The 21615-nt window shown below is 37.2% G+C and overlaps 1 protein-coding gene across 1 annotated transcript in view; it reads right to left on the bottom strand.

The window, feature by feature from the left end:
• Positions 1–1783: 1783 nt before the first annotated feature.
• Positions 1784–21615, bottom strand: part of GDPD1 (glycerophosphodiester phosphodiesterase domain containing 1) — a 56448-nt gene continuing 36616 nt past the window's right edge. The window contains exons 5-10 of the mRNA XM_025996039.2: positions 15891–16009; positions 15282–15371; positions 10145–10278; positions 5171–5230; positions 3689–3740; positions 1784–3096 (exon numbers count right to left, since the gene is read on the bottom strand). Coding sequence (XP_025851824.2) covers positions 2974–3096; positions 3689–3740; positions 5171–5230; positions 10145–10278; positions 15282–15371; positions 15891–16009 — 578 coding nt within the window. The 3' untranslated portion in view covers positions 1784–2973. The remainder of the gene's footprint in view (positions 3097–3688; positions 3741–5170; positions 5231–10144; positions 10279–15281; positions 15372–15890; positions 16010–21615) is intronic.

Raw genomic sequence — 21615 nt, 5'->3', positions numbered from 1 at the left:
GGATCCCACTTCCATTTCTAGAACCAGTTCTGGCCAGAAATGAGAGGGTTAATAGTTCTGAAACTCAGTGCCAACTTACTCCTATAATTAATTAGTCCAGTGTTATCACTCCGCTCTTCAGTTCTATTACATGTCCAGGACTTTAGTCCAACAGGGAAGCTCTCACTTCCCTTTCAGTATTAAAAGTCCTTCAGGGATCCCTGGGTGGCGCAGCGGTTTGGCGCCTGCCTTTGGCCCAGGGCGCGATCCTGGAGACCCGGGATCGAATCCCACATCAGGCTCCCGGTGCATGGAGCCTGCTTCTTCCTCCGCCTGTGTCTCTGCCTCTCTCTCTCTCTCTCTGTGACTATCATAAATAAATAAATTTAAAAAAAAAAATAAATAAAAGTCCTTCAGGAATGCCTGGGTGGCCCTACGGTTGAGTGCCTGCCTTCGGCCCAGGGCATGATCCTGGAGTCCTGGGATTGAGTCCCACATCCCACGTCAGGTTCCCCATGAGGAGCCTGCTCCTCTCTGTGTCTCTCACGAATAATAATAAAACAAAAAACCTCCCTCATGCCAATTGTTTACTAAAATGCCTGGCAACTGTTGCCTATTGCCATACACTTGGGCCACTATTGGCATGCTGAATTAGACCTATAGCTGGGCCTGTCACATTTAGCGGCAGCCTCACCCAGTAGAAGGGTCTAATCACATCTGTGACCACTTCTCTATCTTTCCCACCATGCTGTTCACTATGCCTAGCAATAGCTATCTCAAAATGAAAAAGTATTTAAGCTCTTTTAAATGTGATGCTCCAGTGGTGCCTGGATGGCTCAGTCAGTTAAACATCTGCCTTTGTCCCAGGTCATGATCCCAGGGTCCTGGGATTAAGTCTCACATTGGGCTCCCTGCTCAGCAGGGAGTCAGCTTCTCCCTCCTGCTCTGCCCTGTCCCGTTCCTGTGTGCACGTGCACACTCTTTCTTTCATAAATAAAATCTTAAAAAAAAAAAAAAATGATGTTCTGGCGGCACCTGGCTGACTCGGTAGAGTATGTGACTCTTGATCTTGGGATCTTGGAGTTGGAGCCCCACATTGGGCATAGAGATTACTTTAAATAAATAGAAAAAATGTGATGCTCCAATCAGAAAACCAGTATTGAGATGTAATCTGATCATGAATATCAACTCTATTGAAAATACTATATATTTATGTTAAGTGAATTAAAGTTACTTTGACTATATAAAATTGACAAATCTTTTTTTTTTTTTTTTAAGTAAACTATTCCCCGCATGGGGCTCAAATTAATGACCCTGACATCAGGAATTCTATGCTTTTCCAACTAAGCCAGATAGCACCCCAAAATTAGCAAACTTTTAAAACATGACTTTCTAAACATCTTTACCATATTGGTCACTTTATCTTCTACTGGTTGACAGAAAAAATATGCTGACCCTGTAATATGAGCTGCTCTGAATAATAACAAAATAAAAGAAAGAAAAAATAAAAGTCATATCAAAGTGATCAAAATAATCCATAGCAACGGTATAATAAATTTTAGTAAGTGAAATTAAAAATGACTGATCCAGGGTTACCTGCCCAAGTTATTTGTTCAAATGCCAAGAAGCAACTTCTGTTACCATAAGAGTGTTTCCACATTTTTTTGTTTTCCTTACTCGAGAGAAAAATCTCAGGTGTGCTTACTCCTGTTATCAATTTATCACCTGATTAAATTCTTCACCCCCCAAAATCTATAAAGCATTTCTGGAATTACAATTGCAAAAAAGCAATGAAGAACACTTATTTTGTTCTTGTAAAACTTTATTTCAATTGAAACAAAAAAGCAAATGTTATTTATGTCATCAAGGGACAGGTGGGAGTATGATCATCCTTCATGGTTGCTAGCTGGCAAATTCCAAGTGAGAGATGTAATCTAGGTAAGAAAGCCTTGTTCCAGAGTAGATTGACTTCCCAAATAGATAATGAAAATTAGTGAAAAAGATTAGAAACAGATTTACAGGGAGTCACATCAGAAAAGCTGAGAAAGTGATGCCTAATGCTTTGAGCAATTCTGTTTCCACTTAATATTCAGAAGAATTAATCCTTACAGGTCAGGAACAGGCGGTTTATAGTGTGAGTATTAGAAACAATGATATGTACTTTTGTCAGTTTCATATGATTACTAGGATTCAAGACGTTATTTAAAATCTAGTTATAGGCCCAGTTATTCATTGCCAAAAGTGGAAAATTTACATGTCTTTAGAGGAAACAAATATATGACTATTTGGATCTTGTCTTAATTCGCATTTAATAAGTCCAATTTTAATGTTTATGAAAAAGAAAGGACATGGTAACACTGTTACACCTGAAGAAGATTCCAAATAGAATGTCCCCATTAACAACAGCAACCAAGAAATCTAAATGTCTACAGTTTTAATTTCTGATCAAGTAATAAAGTTTCAGTTTTTTTTGAGTCTTCCCTTCTGTTAACAAGGTACAGCTTGTCAGATAACTGTATCACTGATTTCTAAGATCTCCTCTCACTGTATTTTATTTCCTTCTAAACTAACATGTACTGAAATAACAAGGCAACTCAGAATAGCTGTAGTGGCCTTCAACAATTTTGCTTTACTAATTAGTTGATCTTATTCTAGTGAAGGCAAATGTCAAATTTATCCAAGAGTCTTTGATTTTACAATTACTTAGAATACTGTATCATATACAGAACTCTTGATCAATAATCTACTTCTCATAACCAGTTATCTTTCTAAACAATTTACAAATGTAAAATATGCAATATCGTTTAAAATAAATATACAATATATAGTCTCTACATTCTCAGACAAGCTTAAAAATGAGGTAATAAAAACTTAAATGATTAAACCTTTACCATTCTGGAAATGGCTTAGGAAAATGATGGCAAACTTGTTGTGGGTTTTTTTTTCCTTAGGTCTTTTCATGTTTTCTTTGAGTGCTTCTGAGTATCTCCTTTTCTATGATGAAAAATTATGTAAAAAATCCTTAAGCTTTGTTGGATAGTCTGTCATCACCCCAGTTGCTCCCAAATCAAAAGCTCGTTTGTATTCTTGTTCTTCATTCAATACCCAAATATACACCTGAAAATTAGAAGCATTAGAAGTATAAGAAGAAATGTTAAAATAGAAAATAATTTTTTAAAATACTTTATTTATTTATTCATAGAGACACAGAGAGAGAGAGAGAGGGAGGCAGAGACACAGGCAGAGGGAGAAACAGGCACCATGCAGAGAGCCTGACGTGGGACTTGATCCAGGGTCTCCAGGATCACGCCCTGGGCTGCAGGTGGCGCTAAACCGCTGTGCCACCAGGACTGGCGAAAATAATTTTTATAATAGCGTTTATATACTACAATCTCAGCATACCTAGAAACAGCCTTTTAAACCTGTAATGTTAAGAAATCACTGAACCCTTTAAAGAAATTTTAGTTTATTCATTAAATATACACTGTTCCACCCTCTGGCTTTAGGTACTCTCACCTACACAAGTGGACTCCAGTTACTAAAATGCCAATGCTTTCTTGTTAAATGTAAGGCAGAACTTAATGTCTTCATTTGTGAACCAGTAAAGCAGCAGCATCAGAACTGGGACCAAATTAAGTTCCTGCCCTTTACACTAGTGTTAAACTGGTGAGCTATACTGTTCCCAAAATGCATCATTCCAGAAACTTACCTGAATGCCTCTGGCAGTGAGGTGGTCAAACAAGGCTTTTCTCATTAGTAAGCTAGAAAAAGAGAAGAACAAATTTAGATACTTCTTGGCTCTAACGAGGGACTAAAATTAGTCCTTAGTCCTAATTTAGCCCATTTAGAGTTTATTATTCCTAGTTGAATGTAATCCTAATGGCTTAGCAATAAAACAATGACTTCAAGGAATGACTGCTATGGATGCATTGATGTTCTGAGTGCTGCGTTCTCCTTTTCACTGCTGGCTGCTTGCTGGAAGACCAGCACCTCTTTTCTATTCCTTCTGTAACGAGGTCCTCAAGAGACCCATTCTTACTGAAGCCACTTAATGGATGACAAGAGGCTTCCTCACTTTCCCTGTTGACACTCTAACAAGTGAGAGAGAGCTGAGAAGCCTGTCTCTAACTTTCCAAGTTAAAATAAGGTAGTGGACTTGGGTCAAGTTCTATAATATCATAGTTCATTTACCTAATGGGTTAGTCTTTCATGTGCTGTCTTAGAAACTTAATGTCCTTTAACTACACTATAAATAGGAAAACTGCATTTTTTAAAGTTCTAAATAATTGACCTAAAAGTGAACTCTTAGAATACAAATCATTTGAGCACGATGGGAATGAACTATACTGGAAAGTTATACATATTATTTCTATTCTGTTTATGTCTATTAAAATGATTAATAGAAACTAAAAATCATATGCATGTAACACCAAAAAAAAGTATCCCTGGAAACTAGAAATTAAATCAGGAATAAAACAAAAAAGAATAAACCCTGTGGCACAGAGAAAAGATAAAACTAGTTTTCCAACTCTTTGAAAGAGGAGCTAAGTAACTTAAAAGGTTGTGATTAGGACTATCATGTAAGCATTCCGGGTTCCATTTTAAAGCAAAATATAGCACAGTAACATTGTAGTATTTACCTAAAATTAAACTCAAATTAAAGTATTTTCTTTAAAGTAGATGCCCATCCTAAAGGTTGGGCTTCCTGTCTGCTATTAAGTCTTGGTGCAGATTTTGTGTGTGTGTGTGTGTGTGTGTGTGTGTGTGTGTGCAGATTTTTCAGAGAAATGTGCTGCTAGTCAATACACACTTTTACATATACTATATGCCGTACACACTTCTTTCTATCATGAAAACAGCAAATAGGTAGAAGGGAATGGTTTTATATACCACCTCAGCTATTAACTAGCTAGATAACCCTAAGTCAATCATTTACCTTTGGGTAGGAGGGCACTCAGTTTTATCCTGAAGCTGGATGAGATTATCTCTCAAGATTCCTCTTTAGGTTTGTGACTAGTAATTAAAGTAGTTCTAAATGATTCATATACAACTACCAACATAGTAGGTGCTCAACATGTCCTTGTTACAAATCACATATAGGAAGCTTGCTCTAAATTATTAACATAGTACTTAATAGATACAGGTAAAACAATAACTCATATATCAAAAAAAAAGAAACTAAAATTCTTACGTATCAGAAAGCCAGATGAGAAACTTTTGGCTTCTCGACATAGTGTGTGGTTCTTTTAGCCTGAGGCAAAATAAAATTTGAATCATAAATTAGAAACACAGGAAATTATCAGTGTGATAAAATAAAATGAACCTCAAACCAAAAACAGTTTCTTTGCACTTAGTATGTGCTCAAAATATTTGTAAAAAAACACAAAAGCAAATTAAAATAAAGCCCATTTGGGTTCTCTGTTTCTATTGATTTTGAGCTAACCTTTTGCTACCACTACTGAAAGGTAAAAAAAAATAATGAAAGTTATCTTTCCAGACCCTGGGTGACTGGGGCTCATGTCTCTTTTTCTGGGGGGAAGCCTCTTTCTCTTGCTTTGTCTGCTATAACTTAGTATATAGTAGACTTAGTATATGTACTGCTGAAGTGAACACTGGTATACAGTAAATTTAAACACAACCAAATTTTACTACAAATTAAAAGATATATGGGGTAAAAATGTGACTTAAAAAAACCTAAAAAAAAAAAACAACTAAAAGCATGTGTTTTTTCTTCCCCTTTCAATATTTCAAGATGTGGGCCCTATTCTTTCTTCTTCTTTTTTTTTTTTTTTTAGTTTTTATTTAAATTCCAGTTAGTTAATATACAGTGTAATATTAGTTTCAGGTGTACAATATAGTGATTCAACACTTCCATACATCACCCAGTGCTCATCAAGCAAGTGTACTCCTTAATCCCCATCTCCTCTCTCTCCCATCCTCCCCACCTTCTTCCTCCCTGGTAATCAACAGTTTGCTCTCTATAGTTGAGTGTGTTTCTTGGTTTGCCTCTCCCTTTTTGTCCTTTGCTCATTTGTTTTCTTTCTTGAATTCCACATATGAGTGAAATCATGCAGTATGTCTTTCTTTGGCTTATTTTGCTTAGCATAGTACTCTCTAGCTCCATCCATGTCATTGCAAATGGCAAAATATCACGTTTTTATGTGAAAAAAAGATTATTCATGTTGGGGGTATTGAGTTTTATAGGTTCTTTATATTTTTTGGATACTAACCCTTTAACAGATATGTATGTCATTTGCAACTATCATTTCCCATTTTACAGGTTGCCTTTTAGTTTTGCTGATTGTTTCCTTTACTGTGAGGAAGTTTTGTTGTTGTTGTTGTGTTTTTTTTTTTTTTTAAGATTTTATTTATTTATTCCTGAGAGATACAGAGAGAGACAGTGGCAGACTCCATGAAGGGAGCTCGACATGGGACTGGATCCCGGGTCTCCAGGATCAGGCCCTGGGGTGAAGGCAGCGCTAAACCGCTGAGCCACCCAGGCTGCCCTGTGAGGAAGTTTTTATTTTTATGCAGTCCCAATAGTTTATTTTGTATTGTGTTCCCCTTGTCTCAGGAGACATATCTAGAAAGAAGTTGCTAAGGCTGATGTCAAAGAAGTTACTGCTTGTGTTCTCTTTGAGCATTTTTATGGTTTCAGGTCTCATATTTAGGTCCTTAATCCATTTTTAAAAAAATATTTTATTTATTTATTCATGAGACACACACACAGAGAGAGAGAGAGAGAGAGAGAGAGAGAGAGTGGCAGAGACACAGGCAGAGGGAGAAGCAGGCTCCATGCAGGAAGCCCGACGTGGGACTGGAGCCCTGGTCCCCAGGATCACGCCCTGGACTGAAGGTGGCGCTAAACCACTGAGCCACCGGGGCTGCCCCCTTAATCCATTTTGAATCTATTTCTGTGAATGGTGTAAGAAAGTGATCCAATTTCATTCTTTTGCATGTTGCTGTCCAATTCTTCCAACACCATTTGTTGAAGAGATATTCTTTTTCCCATTGGATATTCTTTCCTGTTTTGTCAAAGATTAGTTGACTATATAGCTGTTGGTTCACTTCTGGATTTTCTATTCTGTGCCATTAATCTCTGTGTCTATTTTTGTGCCAGTACCACACTGTTTGATGACTACAGATTTATAATATAACTTGAACTTGAAGTCCAGAATTGTGATGCCTCCAGCTGTGGGGTTTTTTTTTTTTTTTTTCAAGATTGCTTTGGCTATTTGGGGTCTTTGTGGTTCCACACAAATTTTAAGTTTGTTCTAGCTCTGTGAAAAATGCTATTAGTGGGCAGCCTGGGTGGCTCAGCGGTTTAGCGCCGCCTTCAGCCCAGGGCGTGATCCTGGAGTCCTGGGATCAAGCCCCATGTCGGGCTCCCTGCATGGAGCCTGCTTCTCCCTCTGCCTGTGTCTCTGCCCCTTCCCCCCTCCCCGCTCTCTGTCTCTCATGAATAAATAAATAAAATCTTTTAAAAAAAATAGTTTCGGGCAGCCCCCGTGGCGCAGCGGTTTAGCGCCGCCTGCAGCCCAGGGCGTGATCCTGGAGACTCCTGGAGACCCTGGATCGAGTCCCACGTCGGGCTCTGTGTACGATGCCTGCTTCTCCCTCTGCCTGTGTCTCTGCCTCTCTCTGTCTCTATGAATAAATAAATAAAATCTTTAAAAAAAAAATTAAAAAAAAATAGTTTCTTTGTAGGCAAGAAGTAATTTCTGTTTTTTCTAAGAAATAGCTACAAAGACTATCCATAAATATAATTGGGAATAGTTAAAATAAACATGTTCATCACAAAGAAACTAAAATTGGAAAACAAGCATGAAACATAAATGCTGAATACAAGGGTACCAACCAAATTGTTTTTCTTACCAATACTTCCTAATTACTGCTAATGTTCAGCTTGATCTTTTAAAGTTCTGTTTTGGGGGATCCCTGGGTGGCGCAGCGGTTTAGCACCTGCCTTTGGCCCAGGGTGCGATCCTGGAGACCCTGGATCGAATCCGACGTCGGGCTCCCTGCATGGAGCATGCTTCTCCCTCTGCCTGCGTCTCTGCCTCTCTCTCTCTGTGTGTGTGACTATCATGAATAAATAAAATCTTTAAAAAAAAAATAAAGTTCTGTTTGGGATGAAAAAAGTTTCTATGCAGGTGAGATCACATTTAATTTTTTTAACATAATCTCTACAATCTCTACACCCAATGTAGGGCTCGAAATCGCAACCCTGAGATCAAGAGTTGCATGCTCTACCAACTGAGCTAGCCAGGTGCCCCTAGGTGAAATCACATTTAAATGATCTCCCTTGGGCAGCCCAAGTGGCTCAGCCGTTTAGCGCCGCCTTCAGCCCAGGGTGTGATCCTGGAGACCTGGGATAGAGTCCCACGTGGGGATCCCTGCATGGAGCCTGCTTCTCCCTCTGCCTGTGTCTCTTCCTCTCTCTGTCTCTCTTTCTCATTCTCTCTCTCTATTAATAAATAAATAAAAATCTTTTATTTTATGATAGTCACACAAAGAGAGAGAGAGAGAGAGAGAGAGAGGCAGAGACACAGGCAGAGGGAGAAGCAGGCTCCATGCACCGGGTGCTCGACATGGGATTCGATCCCGGGTCTCCAGGATCACGCCCTGGGCCAAAGGCAGGCGCTAAACCGCTGCGCCACCCAGGGATCCCAATAAAATCTTTTAAATAAAGGAAAATAATAAATGATCTCCCTTGGGGTTCCAAATTCCTTTGTCATGACCGATTATTAGAAGTTCACAGCTAGGGGATCCCTGGGTGGTGCAGCGGTTTGGCGCCTGCCTTTGGCCCAGGGCACGATCCTGGAAACCCGGGATCGAATCCCACGTCGGGCTCCCAGTGCATGGAGCCTGCTTCTCCCTCTGCCTGTGTCTCTGCCCCTCTCTCTCTCTCTCTCTGTGACTATTATAAATAATAAAATTAAAAAAAAAAAGTTCACAGCTAGAAATCACATTCTAAGAGTGCAGGATTGTGAGATGAAACTTTTTCTAATAATGATGATAAAGATAATTGAACAATAAAAGCTCTCATTTATTAACTGCCTATTATCTGCCAGGCAGTGGTAAGTGTTTTATATTTTTATGTTTGTAGTAAAGTAGTGTGTGAAAAGCAAGGCTTTGTACCCAGGAGAGAAGTTACATCAATATAGAAGTATCTTATTTAAATAAACTAACAGGGATCCCTGGGTGGCGCAACGGTCTGGCGCCTGCCTTTGGCCCAGGGCGCGATCCTGGAGACCCGGATCGAATCCCACGTCGGGCTCCCGGTGCATGGAGCCTGCTTCTCCCTCTGCCTCTCTGCCTCTCTCTCTCTTTCTCTCTCTTTGACTATCATAAATAAATAAAAATTAAAAAAATAAAGATGCAGCGTTAATCCCCTTGTTTAAAAAAAAATAATAATAAATAAATAAACTAATGATACCCCTTTCTTTCTCCTATCCTCCAAAAGCTTTTTTTCTGGTTGTTGTTATGGTGGTAGTAGTTTTTCTTCCTCAATGTATTACTACTTCTGGTGAATTTGGAGGTGGTTTTTTTTGTTTTGTTTTGTTTTTTAAGTAATCTCTATGCCCAACATGGGGCTCAAACTCAAAATAGCCCCCCTACCCAGATCAAGTCATATGCTTTACTGACTGAGCCAGCCAGGTGCCCCACGAATTTGGAGTTTAATGGAATTTCAGCTGCATATTGTGATTGAAGTATAAATAAGTTAAGGAAGTTGGAAGGCAATTGCTATTACATGTTAGAATAAAAGAATTATTAAGCTTCAACAGTAAGCTCATTTCTTTGTACCTGACTTCTGAGTACACGGGCACAGAAAGTCACTGTTACCTGAAATGGGTCAAGATGAAATATTTATAATCCTATATTATTCATTTTAGAAAAATATGTCTTAATTATATCAAAAGCATTATTAATATAGGTAGTTAATCCAACATGTAAATAACTACAACAGTCTATTTTTTTTTAAGTAATCTCTATACCCAATGTGGGGCTCAAGCTTACAACCCTGAGATCAAGAGTCACATGCTCTACCAATGAAGCCAGCCAGCTACCTCTATAGCAATCTATTCTTTATTATTGGTATTGATATTAAGGAGCCTTGATCTTGGTCCCCCTGATAACTGATGAAAACAGAGCAACCACTTACTTCAGTATGATAGAAGGCATTGGGATTTCAAAAAACTGTTCTCGAATGGGCACAAAGGGCAAGAGGCCAGTGAAGAAAAGGCCAAGAATGAGCAGAACACGTTGCAGACTGAAGAGTATAGGAATATCTGAATTCTAAAAGACACAAGCAATATTATGTTACTTTACAACTGGTCAAATAAGGAGGATTATTTCACATCCTCAAAATTTCCAAGACTGTATGTGGACATTTGTTAAAAGTACTGAATTATCATATCTATCCCCAAACACACCACACTTAAAAATGGCTAGTCCTTGCCAAATGGGTCAGTTTCCATCATGGAGCCCTATGCTGTTAATTGATGATACTTAACTTTCTCTATTTCTTATTCTCTGCTTTTACAATATCATTTCTGTCTGTTGGTAATAGTGTTTATCACTAGAGATTAAAAATACTAAACCTGATAAAATAAGATAAAAAAATAAAGATACGAAATATTCAGTAACCTTATACCCACTTAAAATATATAACTAAAGATCAATATATATTCATATATATATCCATATATAGATATATGTGTTCCTATCTATATAGTTATATAGTTACACAGAATGTAATATTGATACAACTATAGATGAAATATAAACACTGTTGCAAATATGTCACCTGTCAGATATGTTATGCATCAAATATAAATAGGATTTCATAAGCTAGTTGAAGGATCTAGCCACCATTTTGGATGTCTATTGGATAATGTGTTCAAGATCCCAAAACCCTTAAAATGCAAGCTTCATATATATATGTATATGAACTCTTTTCATTTTGTAAAAGTGAAATTCTATGCTCAGTAAACAGCCCCTTATATCGCTATCTCCCTAGTTCCTCCTATATTTGTCTTTAAAATAAACAGAAATTACAGTAAAGTCGATTTTTTCCATACAAAAGTAATATACTAAAAAATTCATGGGATCCCTGGGTGCTCAGCAATTCAGCACCTGTCTTTGGCCCAGGGTGTGATCCTGGAGTCCCAGGATCGAGTACTACATCGGGTTCCCTGCATGGAGCCTGCTTCTCCCTCTGCCTATGTCTCTGCCTCTCTTTCTCTCTGTGTGTCTCTCATGAATAAATAAATAAAATCTTTAAAAAATAATAATAAAATAAAAATAAAAAATTCATGCCAAAAAGTAATTTATTTTAAATAGCATGTCTAAATTACCCACTTCTTTATCTAAAAAAAAATTGAGTAAATAAGTTTGAGGATTTCTCTTGCCCCTATGTTCACATGCCACTTTGTAATATTTTAGGCTTATTCATATACAAGTGTTTCAGCTATAACACAGTGTACAAGCCCCTGAAAAATTTAATTTCTACAAATTCATGCATTAAGAATAATAGAGCTTATGGGAAAAATAGGCTTGGGACTGAACCTCAAAACTCACACAACTTTGGACCCAGAGAACTAAAAACAATAACTGGTTCTTCTGGAAAACCATGCAAGGCTGCCCTTGGTGGGAGGGCAAAGTTTGGTATATTGGCACACCACTGACCTACAGACTGGCTGGTGCCACTCTGTATCTTCTAAATTAGAACATCTGGAAATCTTGCCATCTGCAACATGGTTGGACTGAGAGGGTGTTATGCTAAGGAAATAAGTCAGACAGAGAAAGACAAAGACCATATGATTTCTCTTATATGTGGAATTTAAAAACAAAATGAATAAAGAAATAAAAAGCAGAAACAGACCCATAAATACAAAGAATGATGGTTACCAGAGAGGAGGGGAGGGAGAGACACAGGCTTCCAGTTACGGAATGAATAGGTCATGGGGATAAAAGGCACAGCATAGGGAATATAGTCAATAGTACTGTAATGCTGTTGTATGGTTGACAGACGGTAGCTACACTTGTGCTGAGCATAGCACAATGTACAGATTTGTGGAGTCACTAATATAACATTGTGTTCAATTATACTTGAGTAAAATAAATAGAATTTATGGAATGGGATCCAGGCATTAGTGTTTTTTTGAGACTTTTCAGGTAATTTCAACATACAGCCAAGTTTAAGAACCACTGCAGTAAGAATGAATTAAAAGTCATTCAGTGGGAATAAGTGCCATGTTTGCCCCTCTACACTGTGTGCCCCATTTTTCTTTTATATTCTTAGTTTCTAGCATTTGAGAATTAAAGGGCTAATGTAGAATTCTCATAAATCATATTTGAAGAATAAAAGATACTTGACTTAATTATATGACATGTTCATTATATGACCAACAATTATTTTTTTTTTAAGATTTTATTTATTTATTCATAGACACAGAGAGAGAGAGAGGCAGAGACACAGGCAGAGGGAGAGGGAGAAGCAGGCTCCGGGTCTCCAGGATCACACCCCAGGCTGCAGGCAGTGCCAAACCGCTGCGCCACCGGGGCTGCCCTATGACCAACAATTATTATTGAGACATTTTTACTATGATGTTTGAAAATTACTGCTGGAAGTTTTGGGCCTTTTAAGTTCTAAAATAACAGAAAGCCAGAGGCTTCTAGAAAAATATGTGAATCAAGGGAAAAGTTCTGCAATTCTGGGTCAAAAGTGGACCTTTTATTCTGAAACAATTAGATTCACAAAAAGTTGTAAAAACAGAGTCCCATGTACCCTTAGTTTAGCTTCCCCAAATAGTAATATTTGATGTAACTCTAGAACAATATAAAAACCAAGACTTGATACTGGTATATCACTGGTATATTCCTTCCTTCCTTCCTTCCTTCCTTCCTTCCTTCCTTCCTTCCTTCCTTCCTTCCTTCCTTTCTTCCCTCCTTCCCTCCCTCCTGGGCCGGTATATCACTGTTATCACCTTATTCAGTTTTCATCACTTTTAAAATCTGCATTCATTTGTGCATGTGTTTGGTTTAGTGCAGTTTTAACAATGTATCAGTTCATGTAACCTCCACCACCATCAAGCTACAGGACAGTTCCATCACACATAACTCTTTCCTGTTACATCTTTGTATTTTCCTGCACTCTACCCCACCCCCCTCTCTGTCCCCTGGCAGCCACTTATCTGCTCTTCATGTCTATAGAAGAATAGAATTTGAGAACATTACATAAATGGAATCATACAATATGTAATCTTTTTGTTTTGTTTTATTTTTGGTTCCTTTAAGTTTCTTTTAAATTCAGTTAATTAACATACAGTATTATATTAGTTTCAGGGATACAATATAGTGATTCCAGGATGTAACCTTTTGAGGTTAATTTTTTTCACTAAGCAAAATGTCTTTGAGGATGAGGACAGTATCAGTAGTTCATTACCTTTCATGGCTGAATAGTATTATATCATGTGGATGTATCAGTTTATTCAGCCATCTACTCACTGAAGGGCATTTTGGTTGGTTTCCAGTATTTTGCTATTATAAATAAAGCTGCTGTAAATATTAATACACAGGTTTTTATGAGCATAAGTTCATTTCATTTTATGAACATAATTCGTTTTTCTAAGATAAATGCCCAAGAGCGAGATTGCTGGTTAATATGGTAAGTGTATGTTTAGCTTGATAAGAAACTAACCAACTAATGAAGAGAGTGGTTGTACTACTTTACATTCCCACCTGCTATATAGGAGAGATCTAGCTTCTCCTTATCTTCTCCAGCATTTACTGTTATCACTATTTTTTATTTTTTATTTTAGTTTAAAAAATATTTTATTTATTCATGAGAGACACACAGAGAGAGACAGAGACATAGGCAGAGGGAGAAGCAGGTTCTCTGCAGGGAGCCTGATGAGGGACTCAATCCTAGGACCCTGGAGCCAAAGGCAGATGCTCAACCACTGAGCCACCCAGGCGCCAGCTATTTCTTTTTACCTTTTAAAAGCATTTGAATGATGTAAAAAAACAAAAACAAAAACAAAAACCCAAAACTGCTAGCAGGTTGTGAGGCATCCTAGTACAGTCACTTTTAATGACATGTGAAAATACCATTAGACAACTATGATTAGTTTTAGAAAAGTCAGCCCTAAATTCTTAGCAATCTGAAGCCATTCATCCCAATGATTACTGTTTTCTCCTTTGGTACACAAGCTACCTTGGAATCTCAAAAAGCCTGTGGCATATAAATAAAACTTACTTGCTTTTTTTTTTTTTTAAGATTTTATTTATTTATTCATGACAGAGAGAGAGAGAGGCAGAGACACAGGCAGAGGGAAAAGCAGGCTCCATGCAGGGAGCCTGATGCGAGACCTGATCCCAGGACTCCAGGATCACGCCCTGGGCCAAAGGCAGGCGCCAAACCGCTGAGCCACCCAGGGATCCCCAAAACTTACTTTCTTTAATGTACTTTGATGTACTAGTTAATGTACAACTGTACTTTTAATTATAATGGTGCCAATTCTAGATCTATGTTTTTGCCTTCTTTGATAGGAAAGGAAGACCTTCCCAAAAGAAATCTTTGTATTTTGAATTGCTACTTGTGTTGCAGTATTTATTCTGCACTATTACTTGTATTCTGAAAGAGTCTTCAATGCTTAAGGTTTTTTTAACATTTTAAATTTCATATTCTCCTAGCTACACCTGCTATAGTATATAAGTATAGATGCTATATTTAGAATACCTATGGTATATAGCAAAACTTGCTTATAGAGGTATAGCATAGCATGTCAAAATATATCAAATTAACTTTTTACAGATATATTTTCTTCAAACAGAAAAATTTCAGATTGCCATACTTTTATATACCACCTGATAATTAGAATCCCAGATTAATTTGATTAATTCTTCCTGGGAGGTAGGGAACCAAGAAGCTTCAACTAAAGAAGTGAAGGACTGAATACTTTCCTCAATTCAAAATTACACAAATAATTCCAATAACCTAACAAAAAGAACAGATATTAAAAGACAAGAATCATATTTTGTTTCATAATGTACATAATAAAATGTTGGCAAACAACTAACATTAGCATGTGAAAATAAGAATTCTATGAGCCAGCCCAAGTATATTATTTCTATTAAATCCATTACCTCTATCAGTAAACCTCTGGTTAGGTGCTTCTACCATCTGTCTTTGTATCAAGGCTTTGAAATAAGAATTTTTAAAAATTATTACTGTGATAACATTTATAGATACACAACAGCAAGAAAGATCATTCTGTGTCATTTCTGAAGCTTACCTCTCTGTAGCACTTTTCTACAATTTCATAACTGGCATTACCCCAAACCGTTATGTGTTCTCGTCTGTACTGCTTCACCAACTCTGAAACCTACGTGTGAAAATGCAAAAGTTTATGTATGTGCACATTTGTAAATCCACTTACATTACTTCAGTTTAAAAATGGATTACAACTGACTTTCTGCCAGTAAATAGTATAAACTTTGGGAAGAACCAATATGTGAATTCAGATTAGTTATAAAACATAAGCAATTACTTATATTTTGCCATTCTATGATTTATCTAATAGAATATGACTGCCCAGTCACTTGATGTAAGCTAACTACAAATGAAACAAGTGAATTTGAAGAGGCTAATTGTATTGATGCCATAACAATTGGTTCACAGGAGCTCACCTTCTATCCACAATTGAGACAAGACAACTTACTCTGAAAATAGGCTTTTCTGTAAGTAGAGTGATCTCTTCTACCAGGGCATTATTTAAGACAATACTGATCCCTAGAGTATCACATTTCCTTGAACATTATCAATCTATGAAGTCACCTACTCTGGCCTTATTTAGTTTGTGAAATCTGACACAGCACACCCAGAAGAGGCACTGCCTGCCTACCTTCTTTATCAGCACGTTGTTGTTGACCTTGATATCGATGTTAATGGGAGTGTTAGGAAAGGCCTCGAAAACTTCCTTCAGTAATGGAATTCGGTTATCTTTTCCTTCACACTGGCATGCTGAGGAAGCAAGATTTTTGAATGTATTTTTAAAAGATAACTTTTACTTTTTTGATGATTAGGGAGAAAAAAATTGATAAAGTTATTGTTTTCACAATAGTATGTATTCATATAGGACATTAACAAAATTAAGAAAAGTATAAAGAAAAGGAAATTCATCTAAAATCCAACAACTTAGATTTAACCATTGTGACCATTTAGTATACTTTCTCTACTCTTTTCCTAGGCATAATTTAGTAGTTATAATATAGTGTACCTACAGACCTTAACCTGATCTTTTTACATAAGTAAAAAATAAATGTTGCATGTTAATACACTTAGAATTTAGAATTATGGGGATGCCCGGGTGGCTCAGTGGTTGAGCGTCTGCCTTTGGTACAGGGCATGATCCCAGAGTCCTGGGATTGAGTCCCACTTTGAGCTTCCTGCATGGAGCCTGCTTCTCCCTCTGCCTATGTCTCTGCCTCCCTCTCTCTCTCTGTGTGTGTGTGTGTGTGTCTCATGAATAAACAAATAAAATCTTAAAAAAAAAACTTATTCTATAATTATTATTTTAAATGGTTTTAAAATGCTCCATTGAGTAGTTATGCAACAACTTCATTATTTTAATTTAACCATTCCCCCGAAAGGTAACAGAGTTTGCCATTCCACAGTATGCCACTTTGGCATAAGGATTATTTTGAACTGAAGGCAACTGAGATGAGGCAGATATAAGAAAAGTGTTCTGTCCTTTTCCATCTGCCTAGAAACAAGACTTAAATTCATACGAAACGTATCACTGACAAATTTAGATCCACAGATAGTACCACAGAACTCTGCACAACAAAGTACTGACTAGCCTTTATTTTCCATTATTCACCCATCTACTTAAGTTCCCACAATTTGCCACCCTAGAAACTCAAAATCCTTTTTTTTGCCCCACCCCCTCAAAATCCTTTTTATTTGTCTTATTACTTCCCTGAAAATGTATTGGATTTTCTTTGTTTTTTAAGTTGCTAGATAAACTCAGGTTCTCACCAGCCTTTGAGTTACTCATCCTTGAGTTTCTCCAATGACACATATAAATTAATAAGCTTCTGTTTGTTTTTCTCTTGGTAGTCTCTCTTTTGTTACAGATCCTTCCTGAGAACCAGGAGGTAGAAGGAAAAAAACAATAACCCAATACTCTACTAGTTGATACTGGTTGTTTGGAAAGTTTTGCTATGATATCACCATTGAAATTTTCGGAGATAGAGAATATATATGTTCAGGCAAGGGAAATACATGCTAATTCAGGAGTGTGTTAAAGAATTGTATCAATACAGCTACTCAAAGAAAACTTTTTCTATTCTTTTCCTAGGCAAAACTTAGTAGAAATTAGAGTCACAAAAAAATTAGATGAGGACTTTTCATCATTTTTTACCTTTCCTGAGGGTTAATTTTTTATTTTTCCTAATCTCTTTGCCTTGAATCATTTACATAGTATGCTGTATACACTGCATAAGTATCATAAAATTCTCTTTCCCATCTGAAACTTCAATCCCACTACTATGTGAATAAAAGATCCCTTATTTCATCTTTATTATACAAAGTGTATCAACAAAGTAAATTAAAGCCATGTCAAAAAATATTTATAATACAGACTTATATGTAAAGACAGCATATAAATGAGAAAAGAAAAAAAAAGGAAAAAAGTGTTACTGTTTTGTCTGTTCTGTGTTCCATTCCTATTGCCTTTTTACTGCTTCTTGTAACTCAGATGGAGCTCTGGATCATTTTGACTGACTCTCAATCATTTGGCTCTGTCTCCTTGGCCACAGCACATGGACCATAACACTGTGAACATGAGGAGAGGTCTCCTGAAATCTCCAGCTGAATGGATGGTGTACTTTGATGTCAGAGTCCATCTTTATGTGTAGAAGGTGTGTCTGAGAACAGAGCTAACATAAATGAAACTGGACCAAGAAAAAGAGATAGAGACTAATTATGGTGTAAGCAACTGAAATTAGTCATGTCTGACGACCTAGAATCTCTAGACCTTTTTGTTAGGAGAACCAAATTCTCTCTCTTTTTTTTTTTTTTTTTAAGAACCAAAGTATTTAAAAAAATTTTTTTTAAACTATCTTGAGATGGATTTCTAGCACTTATAACTGAGTTTAGACTTATTGTAGACTACCGAATTGAACAGTAAAAATTATGTAAATATCTAAAAATTTAACTTGTTTTTACCCATCCAGCACTCTTTCTTCCCTTGGAAAACTGCATCTCCCTTATTTTACATTGTTCTGACTGGGTTCTCAAAAACAGGACCCATTTCCCCCTTTATTCTCATGGGGAGGTATATGCCCTAGGTCTGGCCCATTATAATAGCCCATCTCTTTGTCCACAGGGAATAGCTCAAGGATGGACACATGACCCATGCTGGGCCAATCAGTGTCTTTATCTAGAACTTTCCCTTGAAGCTTAAAGGGAAGATTGCTTTTTTTTTTTTTTTTTTTTTTTTTACCTTTGGGTCAATGTGCAGGCAGGATATGAATGAGTTGTCAGTGATCATGTTCCCTGCCATAAGAACAAAATCCATCTACACTGGAAGAGGGTAAGACTCAAAAGAAGCAGAACTATGGAATGAATAAAAAAGAGTCCCTTTTGTGCCCCTGGATCTAATAATGTTTAACCACAGATCCACCACTATTATAGACAGTTCATGATAAAATAAATCTGTTGTGTTTTTTTTTTCCTCTTAAGCTAGTATAAACTAGTTTCTGTTACAATCTAAAAAGTCTGAACATGATATTCTAGTTCTGCACAGTTTAATATGGTAGCCACTAGCCACATAGAGCTATTAAAATTCAAATTAAATAAGACTAAAAATTCAGTCCCTGAGTTGGACGAGGCACATTTTCTAAGTGTTCAACAGTCACATGTGGTTATTGGCTATTGTAACTGACAGTGCAAATACAGAACATTTCTAGCACTACACTTCATTTAAACAGTGCTATTTTTAGTTAAGTAAAAAAATTGTTAGCTTGTTAAGTGTGGAAAAAATAATCTGGCAGTCAAAAGAATTGCTACAGACAAAGAATTACTCACACTCAGGTAAAATGTTTGCAAAAATCAACTTAGAAAAAAGTCAAACAGATAAAACTAACTTTGGAGCATTATACAATAAGGATAATACTGCATCTAATAGTGGGACAAACAAGGAAATTAAAGTTACACTAATAACTAAGAAAAAAAGCATGCTAAAGTAATGTGAAGATATTTACATTAGATGCCTCAGCCAGCATAGAATGTAGAAAATGAGTTGAGGAAAGAAGTTTGTCCCCAGTATTGTTCTGGGCAGAAGTTAACCACCTGTGAAATACTACAAAAAGGGAAATAGGAAAACAAGAGTGATAGGCAAGGAGTATGCCAGAGGATGTGTTGGGTAATAGAATGAGTGAAGTTGCCTCTATAAATGTGCTAGAACTTGAAAACTGATCATTCTGATCAACTTTAGATTATCAGATTATGTATTTTCCATTTAAAGGCTACATTTAAGTAAGCAGGATAGATAATAACTAACCCTTGGTTAATAAATTTTTATATTATTTCTTTATATTTATTTTTTAATGTAGCTTGTGGCACATCAAAGCACCTTTAAAAAAAAACAATTATTTCAGTAAAATTATGAACCATAAAGAAAGCAAGAAGGGGCAACCCCGGTGGCTCAGCGGTTTAGCGCCGCCTTCAGCCCAGGGTATGATCCTGGAGTCCTGGGATTGAGTCCCACATTGGGTTCCCAGCATGGAGCCTGCTTCTCCCTCTGCCTGTGTCTCTGCCTCTGTGTGTGTGTGTGTGTGTCTCTCATGAATAAATAAAAAGCAACAGGGCTAAAACCTGTATTCCCCTGAAAGTTGGTAGTCTGTCTTTCTCTAGTATTTAAAGAAAAGTAAGCATGAGGTCTGAGCAGGGGAATTGGACACCCCCCCCCCCCCCAAAGAAAAGAAAGGTACAACTATCGGCCTAATCTGAGTCAAGTTTTTATAGTACTATATATTAGCCTATAAACTTCACATTTAAGGTAAACTTCACATTTGAGGCAGTCTTAAGTTAATTGTGATATAAACTGAACACAGTGGCACCTAGGTGGCTCAGTGGTTGACCGTCTGCCTTTGGCTCCGGTTGTAATCTCGCTGTCCTGGTATGGAGTCCTGCATCAGGCTCCCTATAGGGAGTCTGCTTCTCCATCTGCCTATGTCTCTGCCTTTCTCTCTGTGTCTCTCCTGAATAAATAAATAAAACCTTAAAAAACAAACAAACAAAAAACACCTATGGGCAGCCCCTGTGGTGCAGGGGTTTAGCGCCGCCTGCAGCCCAGGGTGTGATCCTGGAGACCCCAGATCAAGTCCCACATCAGGTTCCCTGCATGGAGCCTGCTTCTTCCTCTGCCTGTGCCTCTGCCTCTCTCTCTCTGTCTCTCATGAATAAATAAATAAAATATTTTTAAAAACCTGAATGCAATATGAACAAAAATTAATTATTTTTCTAGGTGTCTGAAACTTGAGAGTACATGGCATTGCTGTTAATAAGGCATTTGGAGAGACTTGTTAAGGGTGCCTGGATAGCTCAGTCAGGAGAGCATGAGACTCTTGATCCCAGGGTCATGACTTCTAGTCCCATGTTGGGCATGGATCCTACTTAATTAAAAAAAAGAGAGAGAGACTCTTTAGATGGAGAGGCAGTAAGGTACAGCTGAACATTGGCCTGGTTAGAAGGAGACCTAGTTTCAAGTCCTAGCTCTGTCATTTATTTGTTGTATGACCTTAATCAAGTTAATTTACATCTGGGTGTAAAATGGGTGGTTCAGTGGGTTAGTGTCTGCCTTCAGCTTAGGTCACAATCTGAGGGTCTTGGGATCAAGCCCTGTGTTGGGCTCCCTGCACAGCAGGAATCTGCTTCTTCCTTCCCTCTGCCCTTCCCCACTGCTTGTGCTCTGTCTTGTGTATACACTCTATTTCTCTCTCTCAAATAAATAAATAAAATCTTTTTAAAAGAAAGTTAATTTACATCCCTAGGCCTCAGTTTCCTTATCTAAAACACAAGGAGATATGGAATTACATGGCCTCAAAGGTCACTGCCTATTCAAAAGTTTTATGACTTTATGACAAAGGTATATAAATAGAAACTTAAAAAAAAAAAAAGGGTGACCCCTGTGTGGCTCAGTGGTTGGGTGTCTGCCTTCGGCTCAGGTCTTGATCCCAGAATCTGGGATCAAGTCCCGCAAAGAGCTCCCTATGAGGAGCCTGCTTCTCCCTCTGCCTATGTCTCTGCCTCTCTCTCAGTCTGTGTCTCATGAATAAACAAATAAAAATAAAAGAAATGAAATAAATTTTTAAAAAAGAAAGGAAGGTATAAACCTTAGAAAAAAATTAAAACATTTTATTCCTCCAAGGATCTTTTAATTTTTGTGAGGCTTTGGCTTTGCTCTATAAGAGGAAAAATTAAACAAGAACAACAACAAAAAAATAAAACCCCCAAAGAACAACAACAACAAAAAACCCTTCACTTATGAAATGAAATATTTTTAATCTTCACAAATCTGCAATTGACACAAATATTATAATAGCTTGGCAAATATAATCCTG

The sequence above is a fragment of the Vulpes vulpes genome, chromosome 2 (genome assembly GCF_048418805.1).
Source record: "Vulpes vulpes isolate BD-2025 chromosome 2, VulVul3, whole genome shotgun sequence".
Classification (NCBI taxonomy): domain Eukaryota; kingdom Metazoa; phylum Chordata; class Mammalia; order Carnivora; family Canidae; genus Vulpes; species Vulpes vulpes.
This window is presented reverse-complemented; position numbering and strand designations above follow the sequence as displayed.